Here is a 20,902-nt window from a genome sequence, read left to right on the forward strand (position 1 = left end):
TGCAATAGCATTCTAAAATACATCAGTATAGCTTAATCTTAATCAAAGAAAGCAAACCTACAGTATGTGTGAGCAGGGAGAACCTTTGTTTTATTTCATTCAGTGTCTCTCACAAGACTAGAAGTCCGGGACATCTCTTCTGCTCCCCCTCTTTCTACTGTCTTCATCTCAATGGGAAACATTGGTTATAATTTCATTCCTTCCCATTTTCCCTCCTTCCTTTGCCACAGCACGTATAATTTCTCAGCAGATGGCTTTCACAGTTCCGCCGCTGGAGCAAATCTGTGTCTGGGCTCGGGAGTTCATGGGGGAGTTGACTGGATGAGGAAATTAGCATTCCGCTACCGGCGGGTGAAAGAGCTGTACAACACCTACAAAAACAATGTCGGCGGTAAGAGTCTCTCCAGCCCATCAGGGAATGTTCCTTCCCATCTCCCTCAAAGCCTAGTCTTCCTGTTCCTCGGACCAGATGCAGAGAGCAGCCTTATGTACCTGAAAATGTGGAGGAATGAGTGTACCAGAGAAGAGGAAATGTTTTGTATATTAATTTTCAGCTCTCATAGATGAGTTGAGAAGTAACGTGGACTGTTCAAAGCAATTGTGTTAGCCTTGATGTTTGAACTGGGAGCAAGCTTGCTCTATCCTCACTTCATTTCTTCTGTCATTGTTACATGGTCCACATGATGGTGAAATATTGTTTGCCTGAGCCACATTGCCGGCATTAAATTGACCAATGTGCTGTCTAAAGAACGCACCATTACCCTCTACCGCAGCCATGCACAGACATATGTTCGCAGGTGTAACCTTTGCTTCATTCCCCCATCTGCACCACTTTGTTGGGGTCCTTTGCAGAGAAGCTTCCAAGAGGATGCTGTTCATGGAAAATGTTGTTCTTTTAAATCAGATTTTTAGTTCATTTTCAATATCTTTAGGAAGCAGACTCTGCATAGCTGGTTTAATAAGCCAACAAAGAGCCTTCTGGCAACCTAAAAGACTAACAAAATAATGTGATGTACATTTTAGTCTTTAAGGTGCTGCCAACCCTGACTTGAACACATACACACATGAAGCTGCCTTCTACTGAATCAGACCCTTGGTCCATCAAAGTCAGTATTGTCTACTCAGACCGGCAGCAGCTCTCCAGGGTCTCAGGCAAAGGTCTTTCACATCACCTACTTGCCTAGTCCCTTTAACTGGAGATGTCGGGGATTGAACCTGGGACCTTCTGCATGCCAAACAGATGCTGTACAAACAGCCACAGCCCCTCCCCTAATTCAAGCCCCTAACTTGAATGACCCAGGCTAGCCTGATCTCATCAGATCTCGGAAGCTAAGCAGGATCGGCCCTGGTTAGTATTTTGATAGGAGACCACCAAGGAATAACAGGATTGCTATGCAGAGTAAGGCAATGGCAAACCACCTCTGTTAGTCTCTTGCCTTGAAAATCCTATTGAGTCGCCATAAGTCAGCTGCAACTTGACGACACTTTACATACATAGACACACACAATGGGCTGCCAAGGCCCTTTGTGACAGTCATTTCTAGATCAGGAAAAATCTCAGTGGAGAAACTGCCATCACAAGACAGAGGGGAGACCCATCTATGCTGGAGTCCAGCACCTTTTGCCATGGAGGTGACCTGGAATTACATCATCACATCTGCCATGTAGCTGGAATCAGAACAACAACAAAAAGAAAGATCAGTAATGACAATTGCCCCTCCAGGTATTTTAAACATGTGCATTGCATGCCATTCTCCAGAATAATGACCTTCCCGTGTATAATAAGAATAATGTCTTGGCACATGGCTTTTTCAGGGGAATTTGAAATAATAACTGGTTGGAACAATCTGGCTGCCTGTTTCATCTCATACCGTTAGCTCCTCTCAGTCACTAATCTGCAGGAAATAGCCCGCACCTTTAATGGTTATTGTTTAAGTTCTGTGCATGTTCTGTTGAATGTGTTTTAATGGTTCATATGAGCAGCTGATAAACATAACCCCCTCCAAATCCCTAGGTGTTCTCTGAACTAGTTTTTAACTTCACTGGCACAAATGCTTCCAGTAGAACATAAAACTCATTCAAAGACAGTATCTGGCTCAAGCTAGACGAGCTGGAAGATCTATGAATGGACATTCCTCATTTTTTACAGGTCAGTAGCATCTGTAGGGTGGCCCAGTTTGGCTCAAGGCTGTAGGAGGAGGGCTGTGTGATCTGCACTCCCCTGATACCTTTCTCACAATCTCAGTCCCAGGGCTGCTATTTCTGCTACTGAGGGAAATACGTAAGGCTCCCTTAAGATTTAAGGGGAGGGAAGGCGGCATGATATAGCCTGATCTCATCAGATCTTGGAAGCTTAAGCAAGGTCATTACATGGATGGGGAGCCACCAAGGAAGGCTCTGCAGAGGAAGGCAATGGCAAACCACCTCTGCTTCTCACTTGCCATGAAAGCCCAATGCTGGGGTCACCAGAAGTTAGTTGTAACTTGACGGCATTTACATAGGTAAGAATAAAAGGATGCCAAAAGGACTGCATTGTCAGACAGACTTTGTGACTGTGCTTCTAGACAGATAGAAATGTTGGGGCGTTGCTTACTGGAACACGGTACCTTTTGCAGTAATAAGGATTTGTGGACTACTCCGCTTTCCTGCAATAATGAGGGACTGTCAATACCAGATAAAGATAAGAAACTATTGGCAGGCGTGGATTTAGGAGTTACATTTTGCTCATGTAATTAATTCAAAGGACTTCCAGTGCAGTAACTCGTTGGTTATTTAAATTATTTATTTTTTTCTTGTGCCTAGTGTGACATTGCTCAAGGCCTGTAGGCTAAATGAGCAGTATCATTAAAGTAGATTTTGTCTGTGGGGGTGGGGTTGAAATGTGTTAGGCATGAATCTCTTTATAAAACTTCAAAGTGTGAACTCTCTGTGTGTCTGAAACAGTATTAGCAGTTAGAAATAATGGATTATGAAAGGTCACTTAAAAGGTAAAGGTAGTCCCCTGTGCAAACAGCGGGTCATTATTGACCCATGGAGTGACGTCACATCACGACATTTACTAGGCAGACTATGTTTACAGGGTGGTTTGCTATTGCCTTCCCCTGTCGTCTTCCCTTTACCCCCAGCAAGCTGGGTCCTCATTTTACCAACCTCGGAAGGATGGAAGGCTGAGTCAACCTTGACGGAAGTTGGTTTCAGGTAGCCGGCTCAAGGTTGACTCAGCCTTCCATCCTTCCGAGGTCGGTCAAATGAGTACCCAGCTTGTTGGGGGTAAAGGGAAGATGACTGGGGAAGGCTCTGGCAAACCACCCCGAACAAAGTCTGACTAGAAAACGTCAGGATGTGACGTCACCCCATGGGTCAGGAATGACCCGGTGCTTGCACAGGGGACCTTTACCTTTAATATATGTCCTAAGTGTCATCCATGGACCCAAACAGGTCCATGAAAAGCTAAACTGGTATGGGCTCCCATTCATCAGTGAGTAATTTTCCCCTCTAACCCTAATTTTACAGGTGAAAGCCTAGTGAAATCAGTTGAAGTTAGATCTCAAGGCTTACAAACATAGGGTTGCCAGGCCCCCACCGAGGGCGGGGGATCCCTTCACTCCAGAGCTAGCTAGTGGCGGAGTTGCCAGCAGGAAAACTAGGCCTCAGCCTCCCTGTGTGGCCGGCAACACAGTAATGTCACTTCCAGCAATGTACCTGAAGTGGCATCATGTCACCATCGCATGCAAGGAAGCCATGGTATTTGGGCAAAAACTCTATGGTAAAAATTACTTCTACTATAGAGTTTTTGCCCAAATACCCAAGCTGCATTGCTGGCAATGCAGACCTAGACCTAGTTTTCCTACCGGTAAGTACCCATCTCCCACCGTACGAACAAGGCTGGGGAAAGTTGATTAGAAAAGGAGAACCATATGAGGCCTTGGGGCACACTACTTGCAGGGGAAGAGCTCCATGTTAAATGTTATAGGATCAGCTCAAGAAAAGTTGATGCTGAAGAGCTGAAATTAGACAGGCTACAGAGACATGATTTTTTCCCCCTCTGAAAGCAGCTTTCCACAGCGCAGTCAGTGTGTCTCGACTTTTGGCACGCTGTCTCGGCATTGCAAGTGGATGTATGTATGGCTGGTGGGTGGATGGTCCTGACTCTTGGACAGGGGATTGGTCTAGATAGATTTCTGGTGCATTCCAACTCTATGATTCTATGGTATTGCAAAGCCATATGCAAGTGATTCAGCTCCTTCCCATTGGAGTTTAACTACAAATGCTGCTTTCTATATCTGCAGGTTTAATAGGAGCTCCTAAGAGAGAAACCTGGCTACAGTTAAGAGCTGAACTGGAAGCGCTGACTGATCTCTGGCTAACACATGCGCTGAAAGCTCTGGATTTGATACATTCCCGGTAAGAATGGCTTAAGGAATTGTCTCCAGCCTGCACAGTTTTTACTTTCTCCTGCTACTCTCCAAACAAACCAAGGCCCACATGTTTATAGGACACCTTTGGCCCAATTTGCAGCGGGGGCATCTAGGTATGTTTCACCCAAGGGGAGGGAGGGATCGCCTGAAAATTTGACTCCCAGATATATGTTTTGAGGAAAGCAGGAAAATAGTAAAGGTAGTCATGGGGGAGAGCAGGGGGCACAGTGAAAATGCTATTGGAGTTTTACACCATTTTTATGTCCCTGGTGTGTCATTACTTATGACGTACTTCACTTCCAGACTAGTTTGAATTGTAACAAATGGTGGAGAGGAGGGAAAAAAGCATTTAAAAGTCTAGCCACCGCTGGCTGTGTTAATGACCAGCTGCTGGCAAGGAGAACATCCCGTTTCCAGTTCATACCAATAGAGCAGAGAAACAAAGATTCTGGTTTTTATGTTTTTCTCCCCCCGTACCGACCATCATGCTGACACCGTTTTCTGTCTTGCAGGCCTAACTGTGTAAATGTTTTGGTCACCACTACCCAGCTCATACCGGCACTTGCCAAAGTGCTCCTGTACGGACTAGGTGTGGTCTTCCCCATTGAAAATATTTATAGTGCAACGAAGACAGGTAAGAGCAACGGCTTGCATCTAGCAGAGAGTTTCCATGGGTGGAAGAGCTTCCACCCACAGAGCATGACTTTCTCATCCCCCCTCCTCACCTCACTGCAGCCCCAAATGACCCCCAAAGTGCTCTTCCCCAATTGGGATCCAGACACAATTTACAAACAAAATTAAAATCCCAATAGAAAGCAACATGCTCCTGAAACACTACAACAAATTTAAAACTATCCAAAAATAAAAGTAGAAGAAGAAGAGTTGGTTTTTATATGCCAACTTTCTCTACCGCTTAAGGAAGAATCAGACTGGCTTATAATCACCTTTTTTTTCCCCTCCCCACAACAGACACTTTATGGGGTAGGTGGGGCCAAGGGAGCTCTAAGAGAGCTGTGACTAGCCCAAGGTCAGCCAGCTGGCTTCATGTGTAGGAGTGGGGAAACAAATCCAGTTCACCAGATTAGCCTCCTCTACTCATGTGGAGGAGTGGGGAATCAAATCCGTTCTCCAGATTAGAGTCCGTCTCTCCAAACCACCACTCTTAACCACTGTACCACACTGGCTCTCAACTGATTCCAAGTTGCCTGATAGAGCATAATAGCCTTCACCATCCTTTAAAGAGCGACTGGGGAAACCACACAAGTCTTTTTAAGGGTTGTGCGTTTCATGCTTCTGAAGCTTGTACAGAAAAGGGGAGGAGTGTCCTACTGCACATCCTAGTATCCATCTTGTGATAGTAAATTCCTATATTGGCAAATCTTTTATTTTTGACTTCCATTTTATGTGTTTTGTTATTTGTAATTACAATGCTGTTTTATACTGAATCAGACCTTTAGTTCATCAAACTCAGTATTGCCTACTCAGACTGGCAGCAGCTCTCCAGGGTCTCAGGCCTTTCACTTCACCTACCACCTGTTCCTTTTCAGTGGAGATGCCAGGGGTTGAACCTGGGACCTTCTGCATGCAAAGCAGATGCTCTACTACTTAGCCATGGCCCCTCCCTTGTATATGTATTCAAGATTGTTTTACTGTTTTGATTTTTAACTGCCTTGGGGACTCTAAGTTGGGTGAAAAGGCGGCAAGAAAATGGTTTAAATTAAATACATACATACAATTTTAATGTTTCTAGGACATCCTTCAGTATAGGTTGACAAAAGATTATTATACCTGCAACGCAGTCCTAAGCAGAGTTACACCCTTCTAAGCCACTGACATCAATGAACATAGAAGTGTGTAACTGTTTAGGATTGCACTGTTTGTCTCAATACAGGAGGTACAATATAGCATGAGATTAGGTTATACTAACTCACTATGTGTAATGTGCCTTAGTCCCAGTGAGAAAGATGGACTATAAATCCTGTAAAGAAAATTAAAAATAAAATAAACTGTTAAATACAGCAAGAGCTGACTAACACACAGTGCTTTATTTGTATAATACAATATTTTGCATAACTTCGGTGAAGATTAAAAGAGCCCAAGTGAAAAAGAGAGATTTCAGTCTTTCAGGACATGTGCCATTTTTCTTATTTGAGTCAACAAATAATAAAAAGGGAGTTCATCTTTTATGTAGTTATTTATGTAAGAAGAATTTTGTGTGGCTTTAAATTTGTGCAGTTACATTTTCAGCTATTAAAATTTCCCATATCATATTGCACAAAGTATTTATGGCAGATCTGTACATCTCCCCCCCCCCCTCCAAGTTATAGTGGTTCCCAACTGAAATATGTTCTGCCCGGTTCTATTTGTATTTCATTATGGGCAGATGGGGGAGGGGAAATCCCCTTTGCCTCAAGGCAGGGAATAAGCTAGGTGAGTCCACCTCTAAGATGTCATGTAAGGAGCAAACTGAAAATTCAAGCACAGACATTAAAATGCAGGTCTCCTCTAACCCTCAGCTCTTCTGCATATGTTGTGCAGCAAATTAATGCCTCTTCTTCATCATGCAGGGAAAGAGAGCTGTTTTGAAAGGATAATGCAGAGGTTTGGACGGAAAGCTGTGTACATCGTAATAGGAGATGGCGCTGAAGAGGAACAGGGGGCAAAAAAGGTAAAACGCCAATCATTTTATTGTCCTCTTCATCTCTCTTCACCTGCAGCACAAAACAAAACAAAAATCCTTCACCCTTCTAAGCTTTTATACGATTAGGCCACTTTTCCTGTTTGGAAATCCATAAAGCATTGTGAGCAATTTCCTCCTGTAAATCCTACCTCCACCCCAACCCGCACCTTTTCCAGCAGTTTCTTGTTTGCTGCAAAAACTGTTCTTGATTAACAACAATGCTGCTAGATACATAAATAAGGAGTGAGATCGGATCAGTGAGTGTGACGAGATCTGCCATTTCTCATTTCTACTGTGTGGTTTTGCTTTCCAAACACTAGTGGGAAAGGAGTGATTGAATGCAGCTCTCCGAGGCGGCTGCTTTGCACAGTTGGGCTAGTAACAAGTGACTGCTCTTTGCTCTCTTCCACCCACCCCCACCTCTTTTTATAATGAATGATTTGTTGCAGCTGAAAGAAAACAGGAACAGGGATTTCTGGCGTTTGGAACAATAAAACCGTAAAGATCTTAAAGCACCGAGGGCCAGTTCTCACATCTGTGAATGCGAAGCTGAAAGGTGGATTGAGGGAGCGCCGTCTGAGCTGGGCCAAAAGGGTTGCGCTCACAGTTCTGTTTTCTTCAGTACAGCGCTCCGTGTGCAGACATTTTACTGTCCCATCCATGGACATGTCTCAGCTGATCTGCACATTATGCACAATGATGTGGTGGTGTTGGGAGTCTCTTCAAACAGCTGCTTTCCCATGCACAAAGGTAGCACAAGAAGGGCCCATACTAGGTGATTAGATCATACGCCGCAGCTCCTTTCTGTGCCAGCTTGGACCCTCCTGGAAACGGCAGTGATGCTGGCACAGGAGAGGACCTGCTGCGTGGGTTTATCCCATGTATCCTGGGTTTTCACGTGTTGCCTCTGTGATATAGGAAGGAGCCGTTGTGCAAATTCTACCCCTTCCCATTTTATGTTCACGGTGTAGGAGCCGTTGTGCAACAGCTCCTACACCGTGAACATAAAATGGGAAGGGGTAGAATTTGAAGTAACACATAAGGGACAGAACTAAATGACACCCCCTCACACACGTACTCACACAGGCACACCATAAGCTAATGTAATATATATATATATATATATATATATATATATATATATATATATATATATATATATATATATATATATATATATATATTTTTAACATGGGGAAACATTCAGCACCATGTTACACCTCCAATCTGAAGTGGTCGTGTCCAGATTTCTATAATCTCATTGTAGAATTAAGCAGAGTGGGAGGAAGAAATGGGTTTCCCAATGCTGTGTTTCTCTCATAACACCAGGTAGTTTTAGGTAAGTAGCCCATGTTTGTCTGCAGTAGGAGAGTTAGATTTGAGTCCGGAAGCCACAGCCCTCAATTTGCAAGATCTGAGCAAGACTGTCAAAGATAGGACATTGTGGAGGACATTGATTCATAGGATCGGCATGAGTCGGAAGCAACTTGACAGCACTTAACAAACACACAGCACCTTAAAGACCAAGAAGATTTCCAAGGTATAAGTTTTTGAGAGTCTGATGAAGGGAGCTTTGGTTCTTGAAACCATAGAAATCTTGTTGGTCTTTAAAATGCTCTTGGGCTTGAATCTGGCTCTCAGAGCACTAGTGTCAGGGCTAGGTGCACCGTGTTCATAAAGGGGAGAATCGGCAGGTAGAAGTAAATGCTTAACTTGTCCTCCTGCCAACTCATTTTCTTCGGCAACTGCTCTCCTGGCTGCCAATTTTAACAAATGTTTTTTCTCTAGTGGGAGAAGCAAGCTTAATTTATTTAGAAAATTTCTGTGCCGCCTCCCAAGCGGACTTGCTTCAGGTGAACACACATGAACACATGAAGCTGCCCTATACTGAATCAGACCCTTGGTCCATTGAAGTCAGTATTGTCTACTCAGACGGGCAGCAGCTCTCCAGGGTCTCAGGCTGAGGTCTTTCACATCACCTACCTGCCTAGTCCCTTTAACTGGAGATGCCGGGGATTGAACCTGGGACCTTCTGCATGCCAAGCAGATGCTCTTCCACTGAGCTACATCCCCTCCTCTTTATAAGGTGGCTTATAAAGTATAAATATGAAAATATATAACAATTATTAAGAATTAGCACCCTTTTAAAAAAAAGGATTTAAACCCCAGTATTAAAAAATAAGGGCAAGGTAGCCTAAAGAGACATTTGCAGGAAAGAATCTACAGAGAGAAGCACCACTGCCTGGCATTCTCCCTGCAAGTGAGTCACTCTCACTTCTCACTCTCTCTGTCTCTCTCTCTCTCTCTCTCTCTCCAACCCAATCACTGTTCCTTCAACAATTGTCATGAACAGGAGCACACAGTCAGGTAAAACAAACCAGGGAGGTGGCTTTTTAAAGATGCTGTGCTATAACCGTTGCCAAACATTTGGCCACCTGTACAGTAACTTGGTCTTCTACATCTCTTGAACAGCCAAGCTAGCTCCTAGTAATGGGAGAATTAACTTTATTCTTAAATCTGAAAACACAGGACCATCTAATACTATATGGTCAATAGAGTCTATACCTTGGTATCTTCCCATTAAAATTGCAGGTGGCAACACATTCAACCATGCTAGCACAAATGCCCTTCTATACCTTGGTATAGTCAGCAGAAGGAAATGTCTTGGAATTTTAAATGGAGAGGGAATACCAATAGTAACAGTAGAACACACTCTCCGGGATCTAGTGGTTGTACTTCTTCAGTCTAGATCCTTCAAACAACATTTTATCAAATTGCTCAGTTCCTGTTTTCCCAGGACAACCTTCAGGAAAGATTAGCCTGAGACATTACTCCCAGGTATCTCCCTATCTCACACTTCATTATCTTGGAAAACAGATAGTTACAAGTACCCGGTTTCCAAGGTAATATCTTCTGACTACTACCTTATTCCGCATAATAGGCAGCAGTGGCTCCCAGGAGCTGACAGTGGGGTGCTCCTTTGCTAAAGAAAAAAAACCAAGATGTCCTATCAATTCCCCCTCCCTTGAGCTGCTGCAGGTTTCTATAAGCCAAGCCCTTTCCTGAGCAAATTAAATGTTCCTCTTGGAGTTCAAGAAAACATCAAAAGGAAAGGAAAGGAAAGGAAAGGAAAGGAAAGGAAAGGAAAGGAGAGAGAAAGAGAGAAAGAAAAGGCCCCTGTGAACTTCAAAGGTAGTGAGGGTCAGTGCCTGTGAGTGCATCAAAGGCCACCAGGCTCCCTGACAATAGGGTGAGCGCAATCCCTTTTGCAAACTGTGCCCCAAGAGGCCCCCTTTGCTGGTGTCTCCTGCTTTACGCCTCTTTCCCATTAATAGGCACACATTCTTTGCTGGAGCTGTCAGGCCCTGTGATGGATGGTGATCATTAGCGCGGGTGACTACACACCTGAGCTTTATAAACCCACGGGGAGGCCGGGGCGCCTTTCACTGCCTCGCCAGCAGCACTGATGATATCTCAGCCTGAGTGGGTCATTTCTCTTCACCTGTCGGAGGAGTGATAAATTGATGGGAGCAGAGCAGCAGGCGTGGCTGAGTTGCCAACGTCTCCACTCTTCAGAGAAAGAAAAACAAAATCATTAATGGAAGCAGGGTGGTGTGGGAAAAGCAGATGAGGAATGGGTGGGACAGACTTTTGTTTTTCCCTGTAAGAGGAAGCAGTTCACTATGGATGGTTATTAATTTATCACACACATCAATGCATCTTGCCCTTTCTTCAAGGGGTACCTATAGGAGGTTAGCCATTTTAGCCTCACAACATCCCAGTGGGTAGGTCAGGAGAAGAGAGAGTGATTTGCCAAAGGAACTTCATGTCATAGCAAACGTTTTGGCCCATATCTCTGTAGACAAAGTTCAACCCTCCGTCCACAATACTACTGGTGTGTGCATTTAGGGCACAACTGAAACCGTTCAAACTTTGAACGGTGTGGCACTAGGATCTGGATGACCTGGATTCAGATCCACACTCAACCATTAAGCTCACTGGGTGACCTTGAGTCATTCCCAGCTGAATTTATCTCACTGGGTGTTGTGGAGGGATAATAAATAAAAAGTCCAAGGGAGTCAGGAAATAAGTAAATAAAACAGGCTGTAATGCAATCTCCCTTGACCAAAGGGAATGAAATTTAGAATGCTTATTCATATTTCCCTTGGAAATTTAAAGATCTGTCTCCATTTGGAAGGTCAGGGTAGAGGGAAGGAAAGATGCAAAATAGATTGTGATCCAGTATCTGAACGAAGGACCCTCGTAGAAGTCCACAGTGTAAAATAGCTTTGTTGTACCATCTGCATAGGGGCTGTAACTTTTTATCAAATTGTGGGAATTCACTTATCACATAGGCCGTTTATACAGGGACATTTCCCTGTGATCACCACACAGCTTCGGGGCTTCCTTTTGATTATGCATACCTTTTCCACCCGTCAGAGGTCCCCTCGATCTCCCTGTACATTTTGCCCATGTTTTCCAGATGCTGTTTTAGCCAGAATCTGAAAAATGCGGGCAAAACGCATGGGGAGAGCAAGGCGACCTGTGACAGGCAGAAAAGGCATGCATAATCAAAAGGAAGCCCCTGCATAAAAGGCTACAGGTGATTAGTATTGGCTTAAGCTATTCATGCTGGATGGGATCCAACACCACCATATGCCTTTTGGGCCAACAGAAAGCAGTTCTTGCACATAAACAGTATTTCCTCCCTTTGTACTTCATCCAATGCTGCTCCAAATCCAGGGAGCCCTCCAAGAGGAGGGGGCTACCACTTAAAAGCCCCTGTGTGTGAAAAAAATACCCATGTGCATCACTTGGAATCCTAGTGATGGTAGTGGAAAGTCCGTCAAGTCACAGTCCCCTTACCGTTCCCCTGTAGGGTTTTCAAGGCAAGAGGTGAACAGAGGTGGTTTGCCATTGCCAGCCTTTGTGTAGCAACCCTGGACTTCCTTGGCGGTCTCCAATCCAAGGACTTAACCTGGGCCAACAGTCATGCTAGGAAAAGTTGAGGGCAGCAGGAAAAGAGGAAGACCCAACAAGAGTTGGATTGACTCTATAAAGGAAGCCACAATTTGCAAGACCTGAGCAAGGCTGTCAAACATAGGATGTTTTGGAGGACGTTGATTCATAGGGTCACCATGAGTTGGAAGCGACGGCACTTAACACACACACACACACACACACACACACACCTGCTTAGTTTCCAAGATCCGACTAGATCAGGCTAGCCTGGGCCATCCAGGTCAGGGCAATCCTAGTTGATTGTTTGCCTTTTTATGTAATTGCTTTTTAATCACCATGCATTTTCTAGCTTTTTCCCCCTCCCAGCTGTTCGGGAAATGATTTAGCAAATTTCTTCTTTTTATTCTAGCACAACATGCCTTTCTGGAGGATCTCCTGCCATGCTGATCTAGAGGCCCTGCGGCATGCATTGGAGCTGGAATACTTGTAGCATCCAGATGTCTCGGGGGTGGTCTCAGCATCCTTCTTGAAGACACAACCTATTTTATTGGCGTTTTATGCTATCACTGCATTGGCCTGGGTTGAGGGTGCAGCTGTTTTGTACAAAAAACCTTTGGAAGAATCTGTGCCTGGAATGCTACATACCCCAATTTCCCTTTATTTTTTTTTGTTTGGATGGAAGAAGAAAACTTTCAACAGCCCGATAACTGGATGCTTAGAGCTAAAATGGGACTTTTGCAATGTAAATGACTTCCAGGCATGCAGAAGATTCATTCTGGTTTAATTTGTTAGGGTTGTTTTTGTTTGTTTGTTTTTCCTTGCTTTAATAAATGGGAATGGGTTGGGAAGATGTGACGTGGAATTTTTTAGGCATATTTGCTGGACTGTTTATCAATTCAGATAATTTTCAGAGAAAGAGGCAGGGGGAAAGATTGAAATAGATGATTTTTTTTGTATTTTTTTAATTTATGAACTAATCCTATTACTCTGATATTAAGCTCAGTACCTGTGTTTGTATCTGCTGGGTAGGACAGACCCAGTTGTTTCTAATTTAATAGCTCTTTTCTCCATGGTAAACTCTGGGGGAATAATCATTATGTCCATTTGAAATGAGCACATTTGGGAACCCTTAGTGCAAGAATTATAGTTGGTTTTTAAAAACTCTGGCACATGTCTACATGGGGCTGCCATCTTGTTTCCGCATGGTTGGGAAGAAAAATTACCTTGTGATGAGTGAATGGCAATAAAACTATGTTTACAAGTTTTAGGGCTAAAATCCTTACTTTTTACCATGTAATGCGCTTTGAAATCTTCTCAATCTGGGGCCCGGTCTTAAAGTTTGGCCCAAATGGCCTCAGTGGATAGCAGCAAACACAATATCTAAAGCGAGAGAACACGTTGCACCTTCGAGATTTCTGCAAATTCTGCTGAAGGAGAATTCTCTTTAAGGATTTCATCGGGTTGTTTCCTCACCACAGTAGTACAAAAGAAAATGGGGAAATCCCGCATATTTACACCTTCAGTGCAAATGTTTGAGAGCCGGGAATCAAACTTCTTAGGGTCCAAGTCCAGCAAATCTACACATTATGCATAAGTACCAGTCTTAAATTTCAACACCTCTTGCCTATCCTGAGAGCCAGCGTGGTGTAGTGGTTATGAGTGATGGTTTGGAGAGGTGGACTTTAATCTGGAGAACCAAATTTGATTCCCCACTCCTACACATGAGTGGTGGAGGCTAATCTGAACTGGATTTGTTTCCCCACTATTACACATGCAGCCAGCTGGGTGACCTTGGGCTAGTCACAGCTCTTAGAGCTCTCTCAGCCCCACCTACCTCACAGGGTGTCTGTTGTGGAAAGGGGAAGGGAAGGTGATTGTAAGCCTTAAGCCTTTGATTCTCCCTTAAGTGGTAGAGAAAGTCGACATATTAAAACCAACTCTTCTTCTCCTCCTCCTCCTCCTTACTCCCCTCTACTACTTACACTCTATGACACGAAGAAGCAGAGGAAAGAAAAGCATAGTAGTACTATGTGTATATTGGGGTTTTTACTACATTAAAGATGCAACAAGAATGTGAGGGGTTTGATAGTAATCCAGTTTTGCAGAATTTAGCCCTACAAATTGGGGGGAGGGGAGTTGATGTACCAGGAAGAAGCAAATCCCATACACTTCTATGGATGTGCTCATTCTGAGCCTCTTTAAGACAACAATCTCTAGGCCCAAGGCTGAGCAAAGGAAGACCGACTGGATAGCACACACTCTTCTGGCTTGAGATTTGGCCGCTGACTGATTGTCAGCAACAGAAATAAATTTGGCTACAAGGCCAGGACAGGAAACCAAAGGGAGAGAAAAGGGGTGGGGGAGAGAGAAAGGAACGCTGTCAGGCTTCCAAGATATGAACAAATTGAATTAAGGGGGGGGGGGAGGAATGCTTGACTGGCTGAGAGCCAAACAGTTGACAGACAGCAAAGCTAAATCTTTTAGCAGTTGCCAATCAAGAAGTTGCATTTTGCCTGGAACACTGAGGTGACTGTATTAGTTTGCAACACTCTATTCAATAACATAACCTATAGTGTAGGAATTAGACAATGTACACAAGAATCCCAAAGCATGAGCTGAAATAGGTTACTTTTTTGCCTCCCCTCTGGCTAAGCTTTTAAGCACAGTCTCGGCAGATTGGTAAGATTCTCCTCACCTCAAATCAGTGTGTTTGATTTTTGTTGAGCATCCATCCACCATAACTGGATAACGTACAACTGTGAGATTTCCCTTCTTTGAAAGGACCAATTCTTGTAAACAAGAAACAGGATGTGGTGCTTTCAATACACGTGAACTACCAACCCGTATAACCCATGGAGAACTCAGGAACTCTGCAGAGTCAAAGCAAAAAAAAGCATAGCCTGGTATAAACTGTAAACAGACATCCGAGGAGATGCTAGAAAGCTGTGGTCAAGCACATAGGTTAGTTTAGTGATTTAAGAGAATTAATAGGTTTCTCTCAACTTTCTTAACCTTTACCCAGGAGGTAATATTGGTTGTATCAGTGAACTCTGTTCTCCTCATAGTGCCCAGGAAGTGCCATGCAAACCGCTGATAGGTTTCCTCATATTCCTTTGCTTCTTTACCCCAAAGTTCATTCTCGCTCAGTGGAGCAGAAGGTGCTTCAAAAGTACCTTTCCTCCTGTAATTTAAACCCATTATTGCGAGTCCTATCCTCTGCTGCCAACAGGAACAGCTCCTTGCCCTCCTCTAAGTAATACTTAAAGAACAGGAACAGATTATTGCCCTTCAAATACTAAAAGGTCTTTTATGCATGGTCGCTTTAACCTCCTTTATTCCCCGTTTCAGCCAGGATCAAAGTAACCCGGGTTGGGGGAAACGGTACGCTGGAATGATCAGGGACGAAACTGTGTGCTAATGGAGGCATGAATACAGAAAAGCAGTCTCCCAAGTGCAAATCAAGTCCCACCCCTTTAAATTCTGCTCTGTAATTGGCTGACTTCGCAGTACTCACCCTGAGAGAAGATTTCCTTCCCCCCAGATTTAATTGCCGCATAAAAAAGCATTTTAAGAACAAAAAAACAACAAACGGAGCAATCTGAAAGAAGGGGAGGGGGAGAAATCCTTGTTTTAAAAAACACCTTTCTTTTGCTTAGAAAGAGCTCCGAGGTAGCAGGAAGTACTTGAATCCCTGCCACTTTACACACTGCTTCGTGATTGGCTGTGAGAGAAGCCAATCTTCTGCGCTTCCCCGGTTTGGTTATCTGAATGCTGCCTTGAAGAGGGGTTTGGAAAAGGGTGGGGCGAAGCTCAGCCCAAGAACAGAGTATGCATGCTCTGTGACTCCGGAATGAGCCAGGATGAACAGTTTAATTTGGGCCAGAAGAGGAATGGGAAAAGCAGGGTTTGTTTTGTGTTAAAACAGCGTTGAGCTTCCAAAGAATGAGGTAACGTGCATACTGAAAAATTGGATCCTGGCTGAAACAGGGAATAAAGGAGGGTAAAGCGACCATGCATAAATGACCAAAGAGAGCAATCCTGTCCCCCACAACCTCCTCTTCTCCAGACTAAACATTCCCAGGTCCCTCAGCTTGGTTTCAAGGCCCCTGATCATCCTCATTGCTCTCCTCTGTACACACTCCATTCTGTCCTCAGCCTTTTTGAAGTTAGGCCTACAGAACTGCGCACAATATTCTAGGTGCAGCCTGACCAATGCAGTCTACAGCAGGATTATGACATCTTGCAATTTGGATGTTATGGTAGAAATATGTTTTCTTCAAATAAGTGCAGCAGCAGTTTCTCACATCCTAATGCTATGTTGGAAGGGGCTGGGAGTAGGCGTCAAATGTAGTGCAAATTGTCTGCATCCAATAAGAAAACTTTGTATTGGCTTGTTGAACTGCTAGATATTTATGCAGCAATGTCCAGCCATCCTTTTCAAACAACAGTACTGGCAATGCCACAGCAAACCATCACAGTGTGTGTGTGTGTGTGTGTAAAGTGCCGTCAAGTTGCAGCCGACTTATGGCGACCCCTTTTTGGGGTTTTCATGGCAAGAGACTAACAGAGGTGGTTTGCCAGTGCCTTCCTCTGCACAGCAACCCTGGTATTCCTTGGTGGTCTCCCATCCAAATACTAACCAGGGCTGACCCTGCTTAGCTTCTGAGATCTGACGAGATCAGGCTAGCCTGGGCCATCTAGGTCAGGGCACATCACTAGTTCATGTTTTTTCTAAATGGGTTAAAAGAAATATTCGAAACATCTCCGCACCCTCAAACTGCAGTTTGTAATAAAGCTACAGGGTATCAATGTGTACACGTTGCTAGATTCGCTTGTTATATGGCTCAGGCCCCTCAGAGTTTTAGAAGGAGGAGGAGGAGGAAAAGTTGGTTTTTATATGCTGACTTTATCTTTTTTAAGGAGAATCAAACCGGCTTACAATTGCCTTCCCTTCTTCTCTCCACAACAGACACCTTGTGAGGTAGGTGGAGCTGAGAGAGTGTGACTGGCCCAAGGTCACCCAGCTGGCTCCATGTGTAGGAGTGGGGAAACCAACCCGGTTCACCATATTAGCGTCCACCATTCATGTGGAGGGGTGGGGAATTAAACCCGGTTCTCCAGATTAAAGTTTACCGTTCCTAACCACTATACCACACTGGCAAGGAATCTCATGAAGACCACTGTTGGCGTTGCTGTGAGGTTTTTGCTAGTCGGTTCTGTTTACACAGGTTTTGTGCTCTGTGTGGACCTGGGCCAGGCCTGTCATGGTTGCTGAAATGAAAGTCAAAATATTATTTTGTGTGGGAGAGCATCATTAAGCTCCCCTTGGAGATCTGAATGGAAGTCTCTCAGCTGGCAGGTGAAGATGGGCGTTGAAAAACGCAGCGCTGTTCAAATTCAAGACTGCAGTTTTAAGCCGTTCAGGCTGGACCAGGGAAATCTAATTATCTGCATTATATATGACTTCATGTCCAACTTCTTTGGTCTAACAAGGTGGAAAATTTCAACCATTGTTTACTTAAATAAATATTGGTTTGCACTGCCAGTATGTGTGAACTTCAGCCACTCGAAAGAAGTTTGAAGCAGTTGCTGTCACCTCACGTTTCGTGCCATAAAAGAACAAAATAACTTTTTCCTTTATATTCTGATCATCGTTCCAAAATCACCATATGGTACTTCTGGGTTTTGTTTCATAGCATTTTATTCAAGATTATTCATATGTTGTCTTCACCCATTCCACCCCACACCACTACCTCTTCTTTCCAAGAGAAACACAAAGGGACACCGCCACAACTAGGTCCTGAAGAACATCTCTTGCCAACCATATTGCACCACCCTTTGAAAGACAGTGCTTTAAAAGTATAGTCCACATATACTTTTAAAATGTTTTTATTTATTTTGAAGTCTGTGAGAAATATATCTTTATTAAATATTAGTATTATTTTAATCAAATGAAACTGTGCCCAGAAGTGCTGAGCAAGATGAAGAAGACGAAGAGGTTTTTATATGACGACTTTCTCTCCCACTTACGGGAGAATCAAACCGACTTACAATCACCTTACCTTCCCCTCCCCACAACAGACACCCTGTAAGGTAGATGGGGCTGAAAATGTGACTAGCCCAAGGTCACCCCGCTGGCTTCATGTGTAGGAGTGGGGAAACCAATCCACTTCACCAGATTAGCCTCCGCTGCTCATGTGGAGGAGTGGGGAATCAAACCCGGTTCTCCAGGTCAGAGTCCACCACTGCAAACCACCGCTCTTAGCCACTACACCGTGCTGGCTTCCTTCCACCATGCTTTGCTAGGGTTGAATACTGCCCAGCATCAAGAATGCCCCCTGCAGCCTTACAGCCAATAAGCGGCTGCCTTAGACAAACTCCCTTTATCATATCTGAAGAAGTGAGCTGTGACTCACGAAAGCTCATACCCTGCCAGAAATTTTGTTAGTCTTTAAGGTGCTACTGGACTCTTGCTCTTTTCTACTGCTACAGACAGAGTAACACAGCTACCCATTGTGATCTCTATCCCTTTTATCATAGGGTTGCCAACCTCCAGGTGGTGGCTGGATATCTCCTGGGATATCTCCTGACAGATCAGTTCACCTGGAGAAAATGCTCCCTTTGGAAGGTGGACTCTATGGCATTGTACCCCCATTGAAGTCCCTCCCCTCCCCAAACCCCACCCTCCTCAGGCTCTACCCCACAAATCTCCAGGTATTTCCCAACCCAGAGCTGGCAACACTACAAGTTTATCAAGAGGCGCCTCAAGGTACTTGCCAAGTGTTCATGCCCATCACATTTTTCCCCCAAAAGTTCTATTTATGAACTGTAAGCCTTTTTCAATGAAAAAATCAGAAAAAGACACAAATTTTACTTACTTATTTTCAAATAAATAATGCTAACTCTGATGTGAACTGCCACCAACAAGTGGCCTACCAAAACCTGGGTTGAATCCACCCTGGCTCCCAACTTGGCCATCACTACCGCTGGCTTCATACCTGACCCCTCAGTTTGGACCTTATCAGTCAACACCATTTAAATAAATTGAAGTGACCAGCTAATCCCATAGTCCACATACACTTCAGGTACCTAGAAGCTCTCTTTTCTGTAATTAACAAATTCTGTATTAACAACTTCATATAAACAAGCTTGTCTATCATCAGCTTAGTTCAAACATAATGCAAAATCTTGATTTATGTTAACTACGGGTAATTTGTGAAAGCTTAGAAAAAGAAAGTTGATTCATTAGAAATGTGGTGTTGGAGGAGTTTTATGGATACTGTGGATTGCCAAAAAGGCAAATAAGTGTGTTCTGGATCAAATCAAGCCTGACCTCTCCCTAGAAGCTAAAATGACTAAACTGAGGCTATTGTACTTTGGTCACATTATGAGCAGGCAAGAGTCATTAGAAAAGACAATCATGCTAGGAAAAGTTGGCAGCAGGAAAAGAGGAAGACCCATAATGAGATGGATTGACTCAATCAAGGAAGACATGGCCCTCTGTTTGCAAGACCTGAGCAAGCAAGACTGCTAACAATAGGACGTTTTGGAGGACATTAATTCAGAGTCGCCATAAATCGGAACCGACTTGACAACACTTAACACACACACACTTAATTTGTGAAACCAGGATTTAGCTTGCACATGATCAATGAAATCTTGCTTGCTCGAAATCCTGGCTTGCCTTGACCTTTGTTCCTTCCTCTGCCAAGACTGGACTGGTATCCTGGCCTGCACTGGGGTAAAGCAGACCAGGGAAGAAGTCAAGATGTCTGTGTTTGTATGTCATGTGAAACCATAGCTAAGACTAAAGGTAAAAAAAGGTAAAGGTCCCCTGTGCAAGCACCGGGTCATTCCTGACCCATGGGGTGACGTCACATCCCGACGTTTACTAGGCAGACTTTGTTTACGGGGTGGTTTGCCAGTGCCTTCCCCAGTCATCTCCCCTTTACCCCCAGCAAGCTGGGTACTCATTTTACCGATCTCGGAAGGATGGAAGGCTGAGTCAACCTTGAGCCAGCTACCTAAAACCGACTTTTGTTGGGATTGAACTCAGATTGTGAGTAGAGCTTGGACTGCAGTACTGTAGCTTACTACTCTGCGCCACGGGGTTCTTAGCTAAGACTAAATGTGGTTAATAAACCGGCATCAAACCATGATTTCAGATATTGACTTGGATCCCATGGAAGATTTGGCAGATGTAAGGTGATTTTCACAAAGCCCCCTCTCTCACTGCAGTCCTCCAATTCCCCACCCCCTACCCCTGGAGGTCCCCTTTTCCAAGGAGCAGCATGGGGGTATTTTGGACTGCAGCAAGAGTGGGGCGGGAAGAAAGTTGCACTCTGTGGATAAAAACCTTTCCATCCATGAAAATGCTCTGGGGGATTCCAGCTCAAGGCTACAGCAGCTAACTGGTAGCCCGGGAGGAATCATTATTTGGGTGCTAGGTTAGCTTGATCCCTTTGTTGCAAGCAATTGCTAAGTGATTCTGACACAGCGTAACATCAGGTTTTGACCTGATCATGTTTCTCAAAGTATCCTGCAAAGAGAAAAATCCTATGAACGTGTTCAGGCTTGCATGTTTGTGCTTTTGCTGTAAGAGTTATAATCCATTTGTTAAATGTGTTGGGTGGCAGAGACGGTCAATGTTGATTTATTGCAGAAGGCGTAGTTCTATCCAGATCCCCCATTTGCTATATCATTACAAGTGCCAAAAGGGACTGCAGCAGAAATGCTGTAATTATATAGAGGGAAATTGCTTTGGACAAGACGCAGCTTGTCATGCTGAGAAACAGACAGTTTCCAAGGGAAAGATCTGGCAAGTGGTGTCCTCTTCAGCTCC

At 44.1% G+C, this 20,902-nt stretch overlaps 1 protein-coding gene across 1 annotated transcript in view; it reads left to right on the forward strand.

The window, feature by feature from the left end:
• Window positions 1-12,641, forward strand: part of EYA2 (EYA transcriptional coactivator and phosphatase 2) — a 100,103-nt gene extending 87,462 nt beyond the window's left edge. Inside the window, exons 11-15 of the mRNA XM_056867454.1 lie at window positions 231-391; window positions 4,290-4,404; window positions 4,931-5,052; window positions 6,986-7,086; window positions 12,470-12,641. Coding sequence (XP_056723432.1) covers window positions 231-391; window positions 4,290-4,404; window positions 4,931-5,052; window positions 6,986-7,086; window positions 12,470-12,550 — 580 coding nt within the window. The 3' untranslated portion in view covers window positions 12,551-12,641. The remainder of the gene's footprint in view (window positions 1-230; window positions 392-4,289; window positions 4,405-4,930; window positions 5,053-6,985; window positions 7,087-12,469) is intronic.
• The last annotated feature ends 8,261 nt before the right edge of the window (window positions 12,642-20,902 follow it).

Source organism: Euleptes europaea, chromosome 2 (genome assembly GCF_029931775.1).
Source record: "Euleptes europaea isolate rEulEur1 chromosome 2, rEulEur1.hap1, whole genome shotgun sequence".
Classification (NCBI taxonomy): Eukaryota; Metazoa; Chordata; class Lepidosauria; order Squamata; family Sphaerodactylidae; genus Euleptes; species Euleptes europaea.